Below are 21842 nucleotides of genomic sequence, written 5' to 3'. Positions count from 1 at the left end.
CACACAGGGAGCAACACTCGTTCACTTGCATAGCTGATTTTTTGGGACTGGCGGACGGGGCCAGGGCGTTTCTACAGTGGGCATGATGGGGGATGGGGGATGGAGAAGACAGAGGACAGACGGGGGATGATATAAGGGGCCATATACATGCATACAACTTTGGAGGCGCATTGGGAACATCTACAGTAGAGCACTTTGGAATTATACTTTTTTCTTCGTATTCGTCGCGCCAAACCCGAACCCTAACATTAGTTACACCTTGGCGCCAGGCATCAACTTGCGGCACAGCCCAGGTCACAAAGACCATGCAGTGCAGCAGCGCACGGAGCGCACTGGAGCTCGTGAGGCTGACAGGCCACCTGTTATCGTTATCGGCCAGGCGTCCTAAGCCCCTTTTGCCAGTTGCTGAGCCTGAGGGGAAAAGGCAGCTGCAGCAAAAAGGGAGGAGAGCACAAATCTGGGAGCCATCTGACAAGATTGCCCTCGAGACACAAGGGATATTCGTATTGCTCGAGTTTCTTAATCACAAAAAGATCGACTCGGTCCAAAGATATTTTGATTCTCCAAGAAGACGAATTGGACCCTTCCCCCCCCCCCCAAGCCTGGCGCAACCCTGCCAAGCAAGCCCGCTGCGCAATTCCAAGAAAGCCAAACCAGGAGCCGTTCCGCTTTCTCTCGTCCCAGAGCTTCCCGACCGAGAGAGAGAGAGAGAGACGCGCGGAAACGACCGCCCGCTTGTTCCATTGATCGGCTCGACCACCACCGCACCGACGACGACAACGACGACATTGATACATTGGTCTCCATTCTCTTCCAGTCTCAAAACGGGGCGGTAATTCTGATAGCTAGGAAGCTTTCTACGAAGACCCAATCAGCAACCGAGTAAACCAAATCGCGAATTTCACTCTCGGGCCAATCTAGGCCTCCCCTCCTCCCCATTTACACTACACTACACTACACTACCCACCCACCGCCTCCGGAGCAACGAAAGCAAAGCGGTCGAATTTCTTTTTCTTCCACAGAAGAAGATCAACAACAGTCTCTCACGGCCGACGAACCACCGATCCACATAACATTCTACAAATACTACATAGCATAGACGGACAAAACCGAAACACCCTCCCCCCCCCCCCCCAAAAAAAATGTCAACCACATCAGGCCTAACGCGCCGGAGAGGCGGCCCCCCCGCCGGAGCCGGTGCCACGGGCGGCGCATCCACCCCGACAGAAGACAGCGGCCGCAACTCGTCGGGCGGTGGCGGCGGCCCAGAAACTTCCTACGAGTCGGGGGAGAACGGTCACCGGATTGCGTTTGATCCCCGCGACATCTCGGAGAGCGCCGAGAGGTCGAAGCAGCCCAAGTTGACGCTGATGGAGGAGGTGTTGTTGCTTGGGTTGAAGGATAAGCAGGTATGTTTTCCCCCTTCCCCCCAATAACAAAGCAGTGGTGGTGGGTGGTTGACTGATTTGTCGTCGGGTGTGGTAGGGTTACCTCTCCTTCTGGAACGACAACATCTCGTACGCCCTCCGCGGCTGCATCGTCCTCGAGCTTGCCTTTCGCGGGAGGATCTCGATGCAAAAGAACCCTTCGAGGAGGAACCTCCCGCTGCCGGACAGGGTGATTGAGGTGGTGGATGACACGTTGACGGGGGAGGTGCTGCTGGACGAGGCGCTCAAGATGATGAAGAGCAGTGAAAAGATGAGTGTGAGCAGTTGGATTGATCTCATGTCTGGTAAATTTTACATCCTTCTTTCTTTCTTTCTCCCTTTTTGTCACAAATACTAACAACAACCGCCACAAAAAGGCGAAACATGGAACCTAATGAAAATCGGCTATCAACTCAAACAAGTCCGCGAGCGGCTCGCCAAGGGCCTCGTGGACAAGGGCATCCTCCGCACCGAAAAGCGCAACTTTTTGCTGTTTGACATGGCGACCCACCCCGTCGTGGACGGGGGCGCCAAGGAAGAGATTCGCAGGCGGGTGCGCAACGTGTTGACGCAGCGGACGGTGGTGCTGAACAATTCGCAGTGGCTGCCGGAGGGGCTGGAGTTTAGGTACCTGAGGACGGTGGCGATGGTGTGCGCGGCGTACGCGGCGAACGTGCTGGAGAACGCGCTGAGCACGCTGGGGCACGAGGCGAGGGAGAAGGCGTTTAACCAGACGGATGAGCTGCTGGCCGAGTACAGCCAGTGGCCGTTTGGGAGGGGGGCGGTGAGGAATGATATTGGGGAGAATCTGCCGGGGGTTATTACGGAGGTGAGTACACTGGGGTGAGGGGGGAGATTGGGGGGATGATATGCTGACAGGGGTTACAATAGGAAGTAAACAAGGCAAAGGACAAGGAGCTGCAGCTCGAGGTTGTGGCGGCTTGTTTGTGCGTTTTTACGAGGTTGGATTCGCTGCTTTAGTTTGTTGGTTTGGTGGGAGGCTTGGGCTGTGGGAACAACGACAACAGCCTCCAGCATTCGACATGTGGAATTTCAACACGCAGCGATGCGGTCGACGATGACGGTTACCAAAGCTGGACCGCTGGGGCTGGGTAGAAATCTGGAATCTGGAAACGGGCAGGGAAGCAAGGGGGGACAGGCTACAAAAACATTGGGTCTGAATGGGGGATGGAGATGTTCAGCTGGGGAAGGGGGGGGGTGGAGGGGGACAAATTACCATGTCAAACGATACGTAATGTAAGGGGTGGTGGGACGGTAGGTGGCAGACAGACGGACAACAAGCAGAAAAGGGGCAGGCAGGCAGGAAAGCGCTTTTTTATTTTATTTATTTTAGAATTCTGTTTGTTTGGTTTGGACTGCTGCCGTGGGCTATACCACCTTTTTATTTTTTTTCTTCTTTACTCTAAAGTTTAGGTTTTTGTATGTTTTTTTATGCTATTCAATGCTGCTGTTTTTTTTTTCTGGCTTGTTGTTTGCAATGCGCTGGAAAAACAAGACGGGAGATGAAACTGGTCTGGCTGGGTGGAGGCTGGTAGGTAGGTAAGGTAGGTTGGTAGGTTGTAGTTGGCTTTGGTAGGGAGCAAAAATTGGAGTTTTTCATGTTTGTTTGTTTTGTTCCAAAGGTTGTCATGATATGTATGGTCTGTCTGTCTGTTTAGTTTCTTTATAATTAACGTTTGTTTTAGTTTTTTTTTTTTTAAAAAAAGACTTGACCTGGACAATGACTGGGGAATTCCAAAGGAGAGTTATATCATTCTTTTCCTTTTTGCCTGCCTACACGCCTGTTTCCGAGGATATATATCAACAACGCCAGCCGACCGGACAAGTGTGTTTTTCTCGCTCCCCTTTCCACTTTTCACCTCCTTCCCCTTCACCTATACCCATGTTTGATGCCACTCAAACAATGCAAGTAAAAAAGCCCAAACAGCGGAACAGGACAGAGAAGAACCAAAAAGAGCATATATACATAAGCAACCCCCAGACGCCCAAACCAAAAACAAAAACAGCCGAATTTCCCCCAAGAAAAAACACACAAACCCGCTTGTTTTGATCCCTGCTACTGCACCCCAACATCGCCCAGCCCTGCAGAACCCCTCCTACTTCCCCTCAAACCCCGGCCTCCCCCCCTTCTTCTTAGTCTGCACCCCCTTCCCCTTCTTCCCCTTCCCCTTTCCCCTCCTATTCGCCATCTTCTCATCCTTCCTCTTCTGCAAATTCTCCTCCCTCTTCTTCTGCCTGTCATAAATGCTCTTCTGCACCCCCTCCTTCCTCTCCTTCCACTCCTTCTCGCTCTTCTTCTTTCCCTTCTCCTTCCGCTTGATCGCCTTCTTGAGCAGCGCCTCATTGTCAATCACCTTCTCCCCCTCCGCCCTCTTCCTCGCCGCCAGCCAAGCCTCCTGCTCAATCACCTGCTTCTGCTTCTCCTCCGGCAAGTTGGCGATCCTCTTCTTCTGGTTCTCCAGCTTCAAAAGCGCAGTCTTCGGGTCCGAGGGGCCCTTCTTCTTGGCGGAGCCGGGTGTCTTTTCGTAGGCGGCGTCGTGAGAGAGCTGAGTGCCGTCCGAGAAGCGAAGGCGGCCAAAGGCAAAGTTTGTCTCGACATTGTCGTCTTCTTGGAGGAACGAGGACAACGCGGGCGAGTCCCGGGCTGTGGCGAGGGCAGCTTCCCTCTTCTTTTCCTCCTCAATCTTGGCCTGCTTGCGCATCTCGTTCTTGCGCTCCTTACGCTTGAGCGCGAGTTTTCTCCGCGCTTCGAGGAGGTCTTCCTTGTTCTTGATCGCATTTCCTTCCGTGTCGGCCGCCTTGCGCGCGATCTTCAGGCTGAGGAGCTTGGCGTTGAGCTTCTCCTTAAGTTTCGCAATGTTTTCCGGGTTAGCTGGAGTTTTGAGACCCTTTGGCCTTTCGGACGGTGGAACGGCCGAGGAGATGGAAGTCGTGCTGCTAGCGGCTAAAGAGTCGGTTCTGGCGGCGTCGGACGCCGGGGTATCTCTCGTGGTTTCTGACGTGTTGTCGTCCTCCTTTGTGACCAGACCAGAAACATCAATAGGAACCATTTCGTCATCCTCGCCATCGCTGTCGGGGGCTTCGGTAGATTCCCGAACAGCGGGCTCCTCATCCCTCTTGGTAGCAGCCTTGCTTGGCGCAGCCGCTTCCATCTTTAACCTCTTGGCCTCCTCCTTCTTTTGCTTCTTCGCAGACTTCTTGGATTCCTTCGTGGCCGCATCTTTGCTAGGGGTTTGCCCGACGGCTGGCTCCTCGGCGACGACCTTTTGCTTCTTGACAGGCGACTCCTCCTCTTCCTCCTTGGCGGCGGGTGTATCCTTTCTCTTCAACCCCTCGAGCGGCTTCTCTTTCTCGATACCCTCAATCTCAAAGTCGTCGTCCTCGTCGTTGGAGTTGTGGCTATCGTCCTCATCCTCGAGCTCCTTCAGCTTGCGCTTGTTGCGCGCCTTCTCCTCCATGAGATCCTTGGCGTTCCGGTGACGTTCACTGTCGGGGTCCAACTTGTTGCGCTTGGCGGCCCGGGCTTCCTCCTTGGTCTGCTTCTTCTTCTTCCACTGATCCTGTTGCGCGGGAGAAGACGCAGGTCAGCTCGGCTCAGGGCAGGAAATAGATCAAAACAAGAAAGGGAGGCCACGTACACTGGTATCCTCCCCATAGTACAGTGTTCCGGGGATGAGCGACAACAAGCTGTTGAAGGCCTGGGAGTTGCCGCGGAGACGCTCCTAGAGAGAGAAAGAGATGGGGGTTAGAGATAGATTCGCGGGCTTGGCCCCAACTGGTCCGTGGTAGGTGATTTGCGTACCTGCAATTCTTCGTCCGCCATCTTTTTGCGCTGTTGATTTACTGACAGTGACAGTGGCGATAGCGCGGGGAGAGTCGGGTCAGGAAATCCCAGCAGATGAATTGTCTGGGGGGGGGGGGGCAGTCGTTGTTGCAAGGCGGCTCGTGGGAAAAATGGGTGAAGTGGGCAGTCTGGGGAGATTTTTATCGCCGTTGATTTTTTTGGGTCAATGTGGAGCTCCCGTCCCTTCCCCCACATTTCGTGTAGATGTTCTGCCGGGCGGTGAATATTGGCGTCTTGGCATTGGGTGAGAGCCTCATCTCACGCCTCAACTCTTCCATCTCACAAGTCACAATGGGACTGAAGAATAATTTTTGGATGTTTTCTTTGATATTCACCTATCTCTTACACTTTGACCACACTCCCCTGCTGCCTCTCTAAGACCAAACCGCATGAAAAAAACAAAAACTAAAACTATATGAACGCCATACATGTGTATGCTGATGCTGACTACAAACGCCCTTTTACCCATAGTCTTTAACCTTGTTTAAAAAATACTTTACTTCGTGCCCTTTGACGCCTGGCCATGTTTCGTTCCGATGTCATGACAACCCTAGCCTTACTTTCTTGTCCCGACCCAAAACCCACCCCCCCCCCCCCCTTCAAAATAAAAACTGGGAGAGTCAAACCCCCAAACGCCAGCGCTGTGCACAGATAGCTTCATAACTCGTACAGTTCAGGTGTACTTGAACCGCGACAAATCCAAACCGCTGTTGGAAACATTGGAATACTTGGTACCCTCCTCCTCATCCTGCTCGAGCTCCCCATCACTAGAGGGCAAAATCAAATCTTCGCTGCCAACAGGCTGGCTCAGGGCCTCAATCTCGGCCAAATCAGCACGAGGCAGAGGAATCGAGGCGGGGTTGACCGAAAGCGAGCTCGATCTCTTGGAATACGTCGAGAGCCTGGTGGGTTGGAGGACCGAAGAAGAGACGACCCGGGGCTTCCCGCGTTGCAAAGCCTGGAAACCCAAACGCTGGAGAGGCGTCAAAATAGGGGTCTGAGAGCTGCTGGATGTGCTGCTCTTCGAGCTGGAAGGTGTGTTCATCATGTTGCAAGACCGGTTCATGAGACCCGAGGGCTTGCTCATGGAACTAGAGGGTGTGCTCATGACAGTGGAAGGCGTACCCACGATGCTAGAAGGCGTGTCCATGGATGCGGAAAGCATGCTGGGCGCGGGCGAAGGCAAGCCGTGAACGATGCGGGTGCCGGTCACAATCTCTTGGTTGCAGATGCTGCGGAAAGCCTCCTCGACCGAATCGTCCGACCGAATATAGTCGGCTCCCTCGGTAGATGTGAAAAACTTGCTCTTCACAGGGGTGTTGTTGTCTGTCAAAGTGGGAAGGTCGTCATCACACAAGCGCGCTTTCTTGGGGGGCCTCGTAGTCGATGTCGACGGGGTGCCGTCCTGAAAGATGTCGACAACCGGGCCAGTGGTCCTGCGGCGGTTCGATGAGGTCTCGTACGTCGCCAGGAGGTTCGAGACAGGCTCGCTTCTCCGACGGCGTTCTCCGCCCAGGGCAGCCTCGAGATTGACATACCGGCGAGATGGGCGGGTCGCCTCCTCCACGCCCGCAATGTATGGGCGCGGAAGAGGAAAGACGATCGGACGAGGGGAGTTGCTGGGCGAATTGTTCTGGCTGTTGTTGGTGAAACAATTGGCGTCCATCTCGCCCAAGGGAATCCGCTTGTGCTTCGCAAAGTACTCGTTGATTGGTTTGCCGGGCGGCTTGCCAGGATTTCTCGTCGGCACAGTGACCGGAGCCATGGTCTGACTGATCCTTCTCTTACCAGGGGACGGCGGCGAGGTGCGAGAGGACGACGGGAGGACGATCCGCTTCTTGGTGATGGGATTGACGTCTCCGGCGGCAATGGCCCGGGCCAATTCAGTCTCGACCGGAGCACCGATGAAGGGCATCTCATCGACCTTGAGAGCGGGTCCGGGCTCGGTGAAGAACACGATGTCCTTCTTCTTGGGGCAAAAGACTCTCTGATGCAAAAAGGTGAGTTCGGCCTGCTTGAACTCTTCCAAGTAGTTCTCGGGAACCCTGTGCTTGCCCTCGAACTTGAGCATCTGAATGATGCGCTCAGGTGTCTTGTGCTTGCGGATCAGTCGGTAAGCTGTCTTCAGGCCGATGTTGTTAACAGCGCCCAGATAGTCACAGCCGCTGAGAATGGCCATGTGCCGGAACTCGGCATCCGTCCAACCGGTCAAGGAGATCTCGCGGACCAAACAAAAGTCTTTTCTCCGAATCTCAACACACTGACCGTGCTGATCCATCTTGGTCAACAGGCGCTGCGCACCAAACACCAGCATATCCGAATCCTCAGAGACAATGCCGCTGATGACACCCTCACGCTCCAGGTAGACGAGCTGGGCATCAGCTTCGTAGGGGGCGACAAGGTACGGGACACCGGCTTTCTTGAGTTCTTCGATGAGATGACGAGCCATTTCCGGGGTGACGTCGATGGCCTTTTGAAGCTCGAGGTGGGCTTTCGAGGGTTTGCCGGCTTTCAAGAGCTCGAGGCCAGTCTTCAGACTCTGCTCACGACGCTGCTCACGCGAAGACTCAGTCTTGGCCTTGCTGGGAAGAAAGTCGCCGTCAAAGACCAAATAGGGAGTGACACCATAATACTTGAACATCCTGACTCGGTGCATGGCGAAGTCGACATATCTCATGACAATGTTAGCGATCCTGGCAGGCAGTGAACGGAAAAATGAACGACTTACTTGCGAGTGGGCTTGCCCTGGGCTAGTTCAATGGCACAGGCAATGGCACCGCGATGGAGCCAGCCGTAGCCATCGACACCAAAGGTCTCGCCGGCATACTTCTTGAGCTCGGTGGTGCGGTGGATGGACTTGAGGAGCGGGAAAAGGCCTTGGATACCCATGGTGGAGAGATCGGCCGAGGCGGTTTGAGAACAGTGGCCGAAGATGTCGAGATTGTTTCCGTGATGTGAAGGAAACAGGTGGGTTGTTTTACAATCTCTTGTCCATGAAGAATTGCTGTTGAAGGGTTGATCTCGAGTCGAGACTGTTGGTGGTGATAAAAAGAGTCGAGATCAAGAAAGACGCGCTTCCTCGTTCAGTTGCAGCAGGTGCAGCAGAAAAAGCAGAAAAACCCGTGGGTTGCCGAGGGCGGTGACGCGTGCTGTAGCCCTATTGCTGAAGTTGAACAATACCAAAAGGCGATGCTGAATAGAAAACGGAGCCTTTGGAGAAGCCAAACAACAGTCGCTGGCTTTCCAACAATGCTCTGGTACTGGCTGATCAATGGGATGCTCCTTCCCAGGACCTCGCTGGCGCTGCAAATTAAACTATTAACGGGGGAAGGCGCGACGCGTCGGTTGAGCAGGGACGTTGCTCCCCGCGACGGTCCACACGCCTGTCACTTTAATGCGGGGTCTGTAGGGCCTTCTGGAAGCCTGGGGGTCTGTCCAATTGCGTCACTGGCATTGGCTATTCACGGGCATCGCAGGAGAATATTATTCACTGGCAGACAATAGTTGGGGTGGTCCATTGTGTGCTCTCGTCTGAGGAGCAACAATCCAATGTTTACTCTGTGATGTTGCTCTCAATACGGATAGCTTTTTTGACTTTGCGCCCCCTCTTCCCACATCAAGGAGCAATGCGACCCTCCAGCATCCACGACCAGGGTTAGGGGTCCTGCAGCCACTTAAACCTTATCGCGGACAGCCCCACCAATATCTATTCCGCCCCATCAAAAAATTCCCTGACACTTCCACCTCTCAACGACAGCAGTAAACACAATCGCACAGCAACGCCTCACACAGCAACGCCTCACACAGCAATCATTCAAAATGGCCAAGACATTTGAAAAGGAGAGAAAGCGCATCGCGAAGAAGAAGGGCGGCAAGATTGAGGCTCTTCACGCCAACAGCAGAAACGCCAAGCGACTTCACACAGCCGTCATTCGTGATGACCGTCTGAAGGCTCTTGCTGCTGCCCGCAAGAAGCAAGACAAGCCTCTGATTCGCCGTACTCGCTTCTTCTTGGAGGCCGCACGCGAGAATGAGCTGAAGCCTCTTGATGAAGCTGCCGTCCAAGCCAAGATCCTAGAGTTTGTTGGGCAACACAACGAGGAATATGAGGAGATCAAAAAGACACGCCGTGCCGGACGCCCACCCAGCACAAGAGAGGATCTGCTGAAGATGGCCATTGAGGCTCTTGAGACGGAGCACAAGAATGGTTTCTGTAAGCCGAACCTTATTACCATGACCGCCTGACTTTTTGACTCAAATGAGCCGAGCTGACCTGTTCCACAGACCTGCCCGATCTCTCTTCGGAGAAGAACCTCGAGATGCTTGAGCGCTGGGACGGGTCCAACTGGGCCTTCCTCACAAACGTGACCTGGGTCAAAATCTCCGCCGATGGCACGACTAAACCGTCAAGCTTCCCTCCCCAAGGTCTATGAAGCATGCCGTGCGGCAGAGAGTAAGTTTGTCATCTTGGCCCACCTCGACCACATAGGCCGCATCCATGACACAGCCTTCAACCACCCGGACCGGCTGCACTTGCTCCATCCTTTCGTGTCGGTTCGGAGAATGTTGTCTAAGACAACTCCGAAGGCACACTCTCGTCGGATTATGACCAAATCGGCGACGGCGGATAGTGTGGTTCAGATATGCTGTGTCTGTCTCTGTTGTCTCTCGCCATCTCCTTCCCAGCAGTCCCCAGCCAACAATTCGTCCTCGATCTATCTCGAGAAAACTTCCCGGTCCTGTCCTATCTTGAATATGCAACCCGCCAGAGCTTCCATGTTCCGGAAACGAAACATGGCCTGCCCATTTACTCCGCACTTCAAAGCCACCACGCAGACGCACGCACGCACGCACGCAAGCAAGCTGCAACGCACGAAAGGCACGTTGGAGTAAGCCACGCCACGCCATGCCAACAACGCCCTGCATGGCATGCTTTCGAAACGCGGCCAATGTGCAAAGAATCTGTAGCCTACCGCTCGAACAGCTGGGGCCGGCCTTGTGTAAAGTGGTTTTGTGAAGCACTCGCGGGTAGCAGATCTTACCCGTCTCCGTCGCTCCGGGAGGGGAAGAAGTGGGTGTCTGCCTGCCAAATGGTTAGCTGCTGCGGTACAACCCACCATTTTTCTATGACCGTCAGCACGACGAAACTGCCCGGTATGGTGGTGTTCTCCCCTGCGGTGGGGGCACAAGACGAACGACTTGTGGGCCGTCTCCTGCTCTGGTTTCCGGAACGGCAATTGGATGTGGGAGCGGGGGTAGCGAGGGTGACACACGCGCGGCTGCTTGCCGCCGGGACCCAACGGGAGAGCTTTTGGTAGGAGAGGGGGGAAGTAGCAGAATTATTAATCGAAGTCATGAATATGAGACCAACCGGGTATTGGGGCAAGAACTTTTTGGCTTTCTTGTTTTTACGCTTGTCTTTGACTGCCTGCTGCTGCTGCCTCACCTCGGGACTGAGGGAAGATGTTTGTCTTATGACTAAAGTGCAGTGGAAGTGTCTTGTTTCTTCTTCTTTTTCTCTCCGCTGCGGAGTGATGTGATGATGTTTTTGAGAAGATATGTGTGTATCACATGGAAGAATGGGTAACCTCCTTGTGTTCTATCCTTGTCTCTCTCTCTCTCTTCCTCTTTCTCTCTCTTTGCTTTTTTTTGTAGGATCTAGCGGCATATGCCATTACCCTTTTTTTGCTTGAACCCGATTCCCGAACGATAGTGATGATCTATTACTTCCGACCCCCTTGGGGGATTACACATCTTCTCTCTCTGCTGCCACAGAAGGATGTATCGTCTGGGCATGATTGGAACATTACGCCGGGTATGCCACCTACCTACCTTGGTTGTTTACCCTGCATTCTTTGGCCGATTTTGTGTAATAGCAGTTTTTTTCTTTCTCGAACAGCACACAGGGTTGATGAGAGATAGATTGAAAGGGCGGTGCTGTTTGGTGGAGATTTGATCATGATACAAGAGGTGCAGGTGTGAGAGATGACAAGGATGAGGCTAGGGTGCGGGTACCCGTGGATGTTCGCCCCTCAAGGCGAGACCTAGGTGGTGGTGATGAGGGGGAAGGGGGAACATGGGAGGGGTACCCTTCGATCTTCGGGATTGGGGGGAGGATGGGATGATGGAAGGATTTTCCGCCGGGAGGAAGGTGGTGTAGCTGTTGTACACAATGCTGCTGGGATGGGGATCGGATGATGGGTGGTTGCGTTGCTTGGGTTTGAGGTACCTCCTGGTGGTGATGGAGGTTATTTATATACACCATTGTAAAAGGGGAGGGAGGGGAAGGGGTATATAAAGAGGGGGGTGGGGGGTGATCGACGTAGGGTTTGGGATGGATGGCTGTTTTGTGTTTTGTTATCCTTACGTTTTACTTAGGCTACATCATAACCGGCTTCACGATTGGTACTCAGTCAGATCATAGAACCGATCTACTTTACTTTTTTCACCTTTTAAAGATACCTACCTACCTTACTTACCTACCCATACCCACGTTGGGGGGCGGGGGAGGATTTGACGGTACACCATAGACGGATATTCACCATTTCATATCGGGTTGTTGTCGATCAGTTCGGTCATCGACTCTTTGCTGCTCATCATCGGCGAGTGAGCAGCCGATCTTCGTCTTACAGTCGCTCTGTTCTGTATCACGAGACTCAGGGACGGGGACACGTTTTACGCTGGCGGGCTGGATACCTACCTTACCTGATTTACCTTGTCAAGAAATCATCCTTGTTATATCCTATCATCACCGAGCCAAGCCGGTATCTCTCTTGTTCAAGGTATGCCCGTCGTCTCTTTTGATGCCCTCCCTTGGTAGTATCACTAACTCACACACCCTAGACTAGAAAGCGGAGATGTGCACTTACACAACCCACGTCCGGGTCTGCGGGTCCTGCCGCTGCGAGGATACAGTCCTTATCTCGGAAAAGCTCTGCCCGGTCGCCCAAAAAGCGAACGGCATCTTTGGGGCGTGTTTGGAAGGGGTGCTGAGCGAGAGGGATGCGACGAGGCATTGGTGCTGGCAGTGCAAGGAGAGTGTGATTCCCAGTCCGCCGCCGGGGTATGCCCAGTTGCAGCAGCAGATGCAGTATGGCTATCAGGGGAGATATGGGAGCGGGAGCGGGCACAGGAGGAGAGGGAGTGTGGTGCCTACTAGTAGCAGTGCCGGTCAGAGGCCGAGGGCATGGAGCTGATTTTCTTTCATATCATAAATGCTGGTTTTTTTTTTGGTTTTTTTTTGTTGTTGTTGTTGTTGTTGTTGTTGTTGTTGTTGTTGTTTTTCTTTGTGGTGTTTCCACCAGGCTGGCTCGGAGAGACCTGAGAAGAAGGAGGCAAGATAAAATATCCAGCTGGCCTGGACAGGGATAGGCAAAGGCGTTGATGGATTACACAAACGGGATACCAAAGGGGAGATTATAAGCAACGGCGTTTTGATGTTTAGGTATTGAATTTTTTTTGATTCTCTAGAAATTGACAGAACCTTTCCAATATTCTGAGCTCCAATTGCTTGCTCAAGCATGTTCTCGGTCCCACCTTATCTCTTATCAATGACGTATAACTTCCCTGATTGGACAACGGATCCCAGCCTGGGTCCATGCTCCCTTTGACTTTTCTGTTTTTTTTTTTGGCCCTCCAGAACTCGCCATCCATGTGCCATCCCACTTCGAAAAAGCACGGGCCACCCAGCGCTGCCAGCTCCCTCCCCAGCTTCTGAGAACTCGAGAAGAGCTTGAGCTTATCCAATTCCTTATCCTACCCGTGTAAACCTAAATTTTCCCACCCATCCCACCTCGACTTTTTTTCCCCTTCCCATCGACAACCTCGCCTTTGTTTTTTTCTTCTCACCCCCCAAAACCTTCCAACAAAATGATGTCCCTCCGTGCCATCGCCCGCGCGGCCCCTAGAGTCCTCGCTCGCCCCTCCACCCTCAGACCCGCCGTCGTCAGAACCGCTGCCGCCACCGCTGCACGCCCCTCTTTCGCCATCACACAAAAGGCTTCGGCCGCCTTTTCCACATCCGCCTTGAGACGGGCGCCCGCCGGCGAGGTGGACGAGGAGCTCGCCGCCAAGCTGAGCTCGGAGCTCGAGTTTGAGACTTCTGTCAAGGAGGGCGAGACGCTGCCGGCGAGCATCAAGGATTTCTTGGAGAATGGCCAGTTTGAGCTCAAGGACGTGCCCGGTCAGCAGGATGTGTTTTTGACGAGGAACTTTGGGAATGAAAAGTATGCCTCTCTTTACTATCAAAACTTGTGAGCGCCAAAGCTAATTACTGAGTTTTGCTAAAAGGATCACCGTCTCCTTCTCCATCGCCGACCTCTCCTCGTTCCAAGAGCAAAACTTTGAGGACGACGCCCTCGCTGATGAAGAGTTTGAGGAGATGAACGACTCCCGCGAGAACGGCAAGTCTGGTGCTGCTGATTTGGCTGAGGAGGCGGAGGAGGAGGATATGGAGGGTGGTGCTGATACTGATGCCATGCCCTGCCGGCTGAACATTGTCGTTGAGAAGCCCGGCAAGGGCGCGCTCAATGTTGAGGCGATTGCTCAGGATGGCACCGTTGTTGTTGAGAATGTCTACTATTACAAGGACGCCAAGCTTGCACACAGCAGCAGCCCTGATGCGGTGCATGCTGCGCAGGATGCCTACCCTGGCCCTGCGTTTGGGAGCCTGGATGAGGACCTTCAGATCTTGCTGGAGAGGTATCTGGAGGAGAGGGGCATCACGCCTGCGCTGGCGCTGTTTGTGCCGGATTACATGGATATGAAGGAGCAGAAGGAGTATTTGGCTTGGTTGGAGAATGTGAGGGGGTTTGTTGAGGCTTAAAAGATTTGAGAGTCTCGAGTTAAATGATGAGGTTATGATTGGATTGGGGTGGGGGGCGGGGTCATTTTGAGGTTTCTGGGAGGGGTGGAAAAGGAGGCCTGTGGATGTGATGACATGTAATTATATGAAAGTAAACTAACTCTACTTGAATGAATTGTAAGATATGGATTTGGGAAGGACATTCTTTTGGTTCACAGATATGAGAGCAAAGAATATTGAGTTGAGTTTGATGTGAGCTGGGGATGGTGGTGTTTGACTTACACACCCCTGTTTGGCTTAGTCATGTCACTCACCTAGTTTGGTTGGGTTGGGTATGGTCCGATTTGCTCAGTCTCAATCAGGGGGTGGGTGAGCGAGCTGAACCTCTGGGGAAGGGGCCTGGCCACCACCCACCTCCAGCTGCTGCTTGGAATTTGTGATTCAATTTTGTTTTGTTTTTTTTTCAGCTTGTCTTGTCATCCATCACCTTTTTTTTTTTTTTTTTGGGAGCACCGTTATGACTTTTTGGTTTGCGCAACGTTAGTTTGACAAACGGCAGCCTTTATTAGTGGGTGAAAATGAGCGGCAACACCCTCACCCGCAACACTGGGGTGGCGGCTGACGAAGACGGCGACGTTGTTTTCAGCAACAACGACAATGGGAGGATCGGTAGTGGGTCGAGCAGTTCGAGCGATGGGCTGAGAAAGGGGGGCAAATCCGGTGTTGAGGTTCGGCATCTGGACGATGATGATGACAACAGCAACGAAGAGGCTCAACTTTTACACTCTGACAGCGAGGATGACGGGTTGGAACTAGACGAGCTGACGAGCCCGGATTCTGATGTCGAGAACCGACCCTTCAGGAAGTCAAAGTCGCGGCAGCAAGGGAGGAAAAGACACCGGTATTGCGACTGGCTTTGGGGTGGTCCTGCGCCTTCTAAAACGCAGAGGATTGAACCGAGGGCGTGGCTGCTGCCGAGACTTCAGGCGGGGTTGGTGGATGTTCTTGACTGTCTCTTCCCCCAGAAGTGGCAAAAGGGGATGTTGTTAGTGGGGTTTGGGATCGTGTGGATGTTGACTGTTGTCGTGCCGGTGGTGTTGACCAAAGGAAAGGTGGTGGTCGATGGGCAAGAAGTGAAGCATCTCGGTTGTGTGAGCTCGCTTTGGGGGGGGAATGCAGAGTGTGGGTTGGACGGGCGACTGTGTGAACCGTTTGGGAATACGAGTGTGGCTTTTCGGTGTCCGGCGGATTGTGCGGGCGTGAAGCTGCTCAATCCACGGTGGGTGGGGAATCAGCAGATCAACTACCGGGCTTATGTCATTGGGGGAGGGGAGGGGGTTTATAGGGGTGATTCGTTTGTTTGTCAGGCTGGGGTTCATGCCGGGGTGGTGACAGATAAGAAGGGGGGGTGTGGGAGGGTGAAGTTGAAGGGGGAGTATTACCGGTTTGAGAATAGCACCCAGAATGGGGTGGAGAGTGTACAGTTTGGGAGTTATTTTCCTATGAGTTATGAGGTTGAGAAAGTGGAGGGGTGTGGGAGGGGGGATGCGAGGTGGGGCCAGTTGATTGTGAGTGTTGGGCTGAGTTTGTTGCTTGGGGCGGGGACACGGAGTGGGAAGGTGATGTTCTTCGGGGGGTTTACGGGGGTCTTTCTACATGTTGGTTTGGTGAGTGATCCGCCTGATATTGAGGTGATGAGCGGGAGGTTGGTACAGGAGTTGGTCGGGATTATGGTTGGGAGGTTGTTGCCGGCGGTGTTTGTTATGGTGGTTGTGTACTGGGCGATAGGGAGGAGAACGTTGGAGGGCGTGGATGAGGGGGCGAATTGGGAGAAGACGTTGCTGTGGATGGGAGGCTTGTGGTTGGGGGGATTGACGAATAATACTTTCGAGGCGTGGATTCCGATTTCGAGGCTGGAGGGACATGATCTGAGGCAGCAGCCTGGGGCGTTGGTGGCACTGGTGGTTGTTGTGGGGGTGCTGATTGCCCTGGGGACGTTGCAGGCGTGGCACTTTTGGCAAGAGGGGAGGTTGCCGAAGTTTTTGGCGTTTTATGCGGGGGCGATAGCGGTGATTGCGACTTTGGTGGTGATGCCGGGGTTGGAGCTGAGGCTTCACCATTATGTTCTTGCTTTGCTCCTACTACCGGGGACGGCGATGCAGACGAGGCCGAGCTTGCTGTTTCAGGGGCTGTTGGTTGGGTTGTTTATCAACGGGGTAGCAAGATGGGGCTTCGATTCGGTGCTGCAGACATATGATTCCATCAGGGGGGATGGGCAGTATGGGAGTTTGGTGCCGGAGGTGGTGGCACCGTTCATTGAGACGTTGGAGATGGGAGTGAAGCAGGAGACGATCCACTTCAAGTGGTCGGCGTTGGACGATGTTGCAAGACTGAGAGAGAAGATTGAGGGCATCAGTGTGCTGGTGAATGATGTGGAGCGATTTAGAGGGTGGTTTACAGAGACAAAGCTGGAGGATATGGTGTTTTCTTGGCCAAGGTTCAGAAAGGCTGATGAATACTTCAGATTCTCTTTTGTCGGGGAAGGAGGGAATACATTGGATTGGACCGAGGCGGGGACATGGTTTGCGAACGGGACCTGGAGCAAGGGCGTGGGTTTCTACAAGGTCTAAATTTCTCATATGTACCTAGCTAGAATTATCATTACTTGCGCTGTCCTCGAACCTTTACTCTCAACCTCTGTCTCCGAATTTCATCACAATAAATGGCATAAATCCCACACAAAATCCAGACTTTTATGTGGGTATATTTGTGCCTGAAAAACGCACAGGCGATCTCCCCTCCCAATGCACTGCCCCCGAATAACTGGCCCACAACAAGCAAGTTCGAGGTATGATTTACAATATAATGTTGGGTTGACCTGCTTTTGAGTCCGAATTATTTTGTGGTGAGGGTGTCCCGCTGCTGCCCTTGATGGGCCAAGAGTCCCCCGCATCGCCGCCTTCCTACCTGAGCCGTGTTCTCAGCCCGACCATCGAACTTCCCCTTCCCGCAAGTAGGTAACTTTACTCTGCCTTGACCCCAATGGCTGAGACCATCGGTCTTGCTGCCAGTCTTGCCGGCTTGGTAACAGCGGGCTTGGCAGTCTGCAAAGGTCTAACGGAATATTACAAGACCTACAAAAGTGCTGAGAAGGATATCCAATTCCTTTGTGAGGAGGTCGACAATCTCACCCGAATTCTTCAGGTAGGTACTTACTCTGGGCGACACAGAGCTTTCTCGCTAACTAGTATAATAGAACCTTGACGCTGCTATCAAAGATGCTGGCAGTAGGCTAGAGGTGGAGGCCCCGGCCGAGGGGCCAGTTAAGGCTTGTCGTGATAGGATCACGGCGCTCGAGGAGGAGCTCAAGCATGTCACCGGTTCCGATAACGGGCGCAATCCACCGGTGGACAACATCAAGTTATTCACCAGATTTAAGCGGACACTGTATCCGTTCAAGGAAAAAACCTTGAAGGACTTGCGCGATAATGTATCGAAAGCCAACGAGATTCTTCACCAAGCTGCAACCTCCATTTTGATGTGCGTCACCTCAGTTCTGTGATGCTCCTCAGCCACGCTAATATGGAACAGACGCCAGAACAATAGGATTTTGGATACAATGAACCAATTCTACGAGAAAGAGGATTCCAAGGAGATACTGCGTTGGCTTGATCCGCCTAATCCGTCCCAGAGACAATTTATTGCCTCGTCCAAACGCAAGGACGACACGGGTGCCTGGTTCGTCGATAACAACGAAAACGAATTTTGGACCTGGAAGGAATCGTTACGCTCCGTGCTCTGGATACAAGGCAGAGGTAAGTGAAGAAGTTACCGACAGGAGGAGCGGTCTATATGCAAATTAAACGGGGGCCAGCTGACCTAGGATTTTCTTTCAGCGGGGTGTGGGAAGACTGTTCTCTGGCATGTAGCTAATAATTTCCTGGCAGTAAGTGTGTAACCATGGCCACTGACAACTCTCCAGCTCCACGATAATCAACCACCTCATTGATCACTGCCAGCATCAGGCGACTTCAGGGATCGCCTACTTTTACTTTGACTTTACAGACGCCTCGACATCTCAAAATCACCACACACTCGTCCGGTCGCTCATTGTGCAACTATCGGCGCAAATGCAAAATCGTTCGGTAACACAACCCCTCAAAACACTATACAAGCGACACCGGAATGGAACAACGCAGCCGACGGTGGAAGAGCTCTGCCAAACACTCCGTAACATCATCGAGCTTTTCTCGCCGTGTTATCTTGTTATCGATGCCGTAGACGAAAGCAAAGAGAAGGTGGAGTTTCTCAAACTCCTCAACATCATGGTCGGCCAATGGAAGCTGCCTCAACTCCGTGTTCTGCTTACGAGTCGAACCGAGCTCGGTGTGGAGATTCCGAAACGCGACTGGGATAGCCGCACCATATCTATTGAAAGCGGTGTCGGCGAGGACGTCAAACATCATGTCCTGGCAACACTGTCAGATGAAAATGGGATGTTCAGCGATTGGAATTCGCCCGAAAGAGACAAGATTGCGGAATCCCTTATTGAAGCATCGCACGGAAAGTGAGTTTGCTGCCAGCCAAAAAAAAAAAACAAAAAAAAAGTATCTTTCATAGCTGATCATTGTTGCCTGCCTCAGCTTCAGATGGGTTGCTTGCCAACTTCAGGTCCTGTGGGGGTGTCATACCATTCAAGAACTAGATGAAGCTCTCAAGTCCTTACCCGCCACGCTCGAAGAGATCTACGAAAGGGAGCTCTTGACAGTCGAAGAGAGGAGGAGTCAAGGGTTTCGCCATATTTTGCAATGGTTGTGTTACTCAAAGCGGCCCCTGAAGCTCGACGAAATGGCCGAAGTGTTTGCGATTGACCAAGGGACAAATTCGCGGCCGCACTACGATCCCCGACGACGGTTAGTAAATGCAACGAGATTCATTCACAAGCATAGCAATCTGGTCTCGGTGGTGCTGGTCAAGTCAAAAGGCGAGCCGCACAAAGAGCTGCGGCTAGCCCACTTGTCCGTCCGAGACTACCTTATAGGGAGCAAGATTGTCGGTTCGCCGGCGAAGATTTTCCATATAACGGAACTATCAGCACACCAGAGCATAGCGGAAGCGTGTATTGTCTACCTCCAGCAAATCGGCACCCCAGAGAATTCCCCAAAGACCTACCCGCTTGCCCGATATGCTGCGCAGTTCTGGTCCTATCATGTCCATGTTACAACCACCGCTGCAACCACCGCCGCTGCGACTGATCAGTCATCTGGCACGCTGATAATTATGTCGCTGTTGGTCATTGAACTTATCACTCAGGTCCTGAGAGTCTTTGGTCTGTCTCCCACCATCTCCCAACAGCTTTTGGGGGAAAATGATGTGCACATCAACCTAAACTGTCTTTGCGTGGAGCTTCTCACCACCCCTCAAAAGTACATCAGGTATTTTGATCCAGACACGCCGTGGATTCACAATCCCGATATCTCCCGGTCCGTCGAGTCGCTACCATCGGCTCTGTACTACGCTGCCCACGCCGGCCTGGCTGATTCAGTCAGACAGCTACTCGCCCAAGGGCTAGATGTTGATGCTGTAGGCGGCCGGTACGGGACAGCTCTGCAGGCAGCAGCCTGCAAAGGACATCGGGATGTCATCAAAGTGTTGCTTGCTAAAGGAGCCCAGGTAAACCAGTATGCGGGTGATTACGGCTACGCACTGCAAGGGGCATGCTGCTACGGCCATGAAGAGTGCGCGACGCTGCTTATTGACCACGGAGCGGATGTTGATGCTCGAGGCGGAGAGCATCACACGGCGCTGCACGCAGCAGCGTTCAATGGATACGAGAAAGTTGTGAAGCTGCTGGCCGAGCGAGGTGCCACGATAGACGTTACCGACTCACCCAACGGCCGTACCGCCTTGATCGATGCAGCAAGAGAAGGGCAAACAACCGTCGTAGAGCGCCTTCTCCAACTTGGGGCAAACAGTCTGATCCGCGATATGGGCGGCTGGACGGCGCTAAATGAAGCGGCGCCTGCGGGTTTTGACGCCATCGTCCGCATCCTCATCGAGCACAACCCTTCCATTCTAACGTCACGGGACCCCCTCGGCTATTCAGCGTTGGACCACACCGCAGGACAGCATCACGTGTCGACGGTCCGGTTGCTCTTGGAGATGGGCATTGACGTGAACTCAAAGACCAACGAGGGACGCACAGCCCTTTTCAGAGCGGTAAAATTAGGAAACAGAGCCGTCGTTGACCTGCTCATTAAGCACGGCGCCGTCGTGTCTTTGACGGACAGAGGGGGGTGGTCCGCCTTGCACATAGCTGCGCACCATGGGCAGGTGGAGGCGGGGGAGGCCTTGTTGCAGGCCGGGGCTCCGATCCATGGCGGCCCGGACGGCTGGACACCATTACACATTTCCATACTGAGGAAACGAACCTGCTTTGTCAAGTTGCTGCTTGAGAGCGGCGCCGACGCCCAGGCCAAGACGGTCAACGGCGTGTCAGTCATGGACTGCGTTGATCTCCATCACGAGTACCTAGCGGAGCCCGAAAAGGGGAGGCTCAAGATCGACAACATGTGGCTGACCAGGACGGGGCTCCGTAGTGCGGCGAGTCATGGAAGGGATGCCCGGATCAGGGAGCTGCTCGACCGCGGCGCTGACATCGATGCGAGAGATGAAGGCGGCTTCACTGCTCTCATGTGGGCTGTAGATGGCGGTCACTTGTCAACTGTGCGTCTCTTGGTCGAGAACGGCGCGGATCTGGACGCGCGGAGCGATCAAGAGGGCAACACTGCTCTCATGTTGGCTGCGATGCAAGTAAGCCCGTCATCGGTTATGCATCTTTTGGTGGAGCATGGGGCGGATGTCAACGTGCGGAACAATGACGGCGAGAGTGCAATGGGCTATCTTGACAAACACAAGCAAGCCGATTGTATAAAATTACTCTGCGAATATGGTTACAGAGAGGAAGAGACCCCGCGGGAGATGCCAGTCCTTGATCCCAGTCAGGAGGTCCTCCAAAACATCCGGAAGTTGCTGGAGGAAAGCATAAATCATGTTAGATAGAGTTCACGTCTAGGGAGGACAGTGGCTGAGAATGATGGATCATGCAGCCCAAGCGGAAAAAGGTCCAATGCATTTCACTCTTGAGGAGATGAGTTTACGAGCGACAAGGCGTGGGGGATGACCCTATCACCCTCACCACAAAATAGTGGACACACACAAGTAGGTTTACCCATATCATATTGTAAATTATGCTTTCAAAGAATGGTCGTTATGCTTTTGAAGATAGCGAATAGGCCTTTGAAGACAGACGATAGGCCTTTAAAGAGAGTTAATGGGCCTTTCTAGTTAAAAGGCTTATGACCTAATTTGTCTTTTGAGGTATGGGATATAATATAATATAGGTTAACTTACTTTTGCTGGTCATTTTGTGGGGCAGGATGTCTACATAATAGTCGACCGAATCTCGATCCTGTCGATCTCATCTAGGGGCTTTGACCAGCCTGAGTGAAGGTTTACATTGTCATCCTTTTGCTCTGTTCTGTAGTTCCTCTCCATCTCATACCATAGCATTACGTTCTTCTCCTTAGTATTCAAATGGGAGCAGAATCAAGCCAGAAACATGACCGTTGCGAACTTGCATCCATGGTAATATAAGATGACTTGATATGGGTGGTTAGGGATCAACAGAGACTGTCTCTGATGCCAAGACCAGGAGGTAAAAAAGGGGCTGCGTGGGGTCAGTCAA

At 52.9% G+C, this 21842-nt stretch overlaps 7 protein-coding genes across 7 annotated transcripts; 5 read left to right on the top strand and 2 right to left on the bottom strand.

The window, feature by feature from the left end:
• Positions 1-1142: 1142 nt before the first annotated feature.
• On the top strand, positions 1143-2408 carry PODANS_5_8590 (uncharacterized protein; the record flags this gene model as incomplete). Its single annotated transcript, XM_001904642.1, has 4 exons — positions 1143-1409; positions 1486-1732; positions 1805-2256; positions 2319-2408. The coding sequence occupies 4 exons, from the start codon at positions 1143-1145 to the stop codon at positions 2406-2408; spliced, it is 1056 nt and encodes a 351-aa protein (XP_001904677.1).
• A 1136-nt stretch (positions 2409-3544) lies between these two features.
• PODANS_5_8580 (uncharacterized protein) lies at positions 3545-5487 on the bottom strand (the record flags this gene model as incomplete). Its single annotated transcript, XM_001904641.1, has 3 exons — positions 3545-5008; positions 5087-5170; positions 5251-5487. 3 exons carry the CDS (start codon positions 5485-5487, stop codon positions 3545-3547), a joined length of 1785 nt encoding a protein of 594 aa, XP_001904676.1.
• Positions 5488-5965: 478 nt separating this feature from the next.
• PODANS_5_8570 (uncharacterized protein) lies at positions 5966-8181 on the bottom strand (the record flags this gene model as incomplete). The annotated part of the gene is made up of 2 exons (XM_001904640.1): positions 5966-7964; positions 8021-8181. 2 exons carry the CDS (start codon positions 8179-8181, stop codon positions 5966-5968), a joined length of 2160 nt encoding a protein of 719 aa, XP_001904675.1.
• Positions 8182-9111: 930 nt separating this feature from the next.
• Positions 9112-9537, top strand: PODANS_5_8560 (uncharacterized protein; the record flags this gene model as incomplete). Its single annotated transcript, XM_001904639.1, has 1 exon — positions 9112-9537. The coding sequence occupies one exon, from the start codon at positions 9112-9114 to the stop codon at positions 9535-9537; it is 426 nt and encodes a 141-aa protein (XP_001904674.1).
• A 3624-nt stretch (positions 9538-13161) lies between these two features.
• PODANS_5_8550 (uncharacterized protein) lies at positions 13162-14116 on the top strand (the record flags this gene model as incomplete). The annotated part of the gene is made up of 2 exons (XM_001904638.1): positions 13162-13517; positions 13582-14116. 2 exons carry the CDS (start codon positions 13162-13164, stop codon positions 14114-14116), a joined length of 891 nt encoding a protein of 296 aa, XP_001904673.1.
• Positions 14117-14673: 557 nt separating this feature from the next.
• Positions 14674-16725, top strand: PODANS_5_8540 (uncharacterized protein; the record flags this gene model as incomplete). The annotated part of the gene is made up of 1 exon (XM_001904637.1): positions 14674-16725. One exon carries the CDS (start codon positions 14674-14676, stop codon positions 16723-16725), a length of 2052 nt encoding a protein of 683 aa, XP_001904672.1.
• Positions 16726-18739: 2014 nt separating this feature from the next.
• On the top strand, positions 18740-21157 carry PODANS_5_8530 (uncharacterized protein; the record flags this gene model as incomplete). Its single annotated transcript, XM_001904636.1, has 1 exon — positions 18740-21157. A coding segment is annotated over one exon (2418 nt), but the record flags the coding sequence as incomplete, so codon positions are not given.
• Between the last annotated feature and the right edge of the window lie 685 nt (positions 21158-21842).

The sequence above is a fragment of the Podospora anserina genome, chromosome 5, assembly GCF_000226545.1.
Source record: "Podospora anserina S mat+ genomic DNA chromosome 5, supercontig 9".
Taxonomy (NCBI): domain Eukaryota; kingdom Fungi; phylum Ascomycota; class Sordariomycetes; order Sordariales; family Podosporaceae; genus Podospora; species Podospora anserina.
Note: the sequence above shows the minus strand (reverse complement) of the source record. Positions and strands in the feature narration are given on the sequence as shown.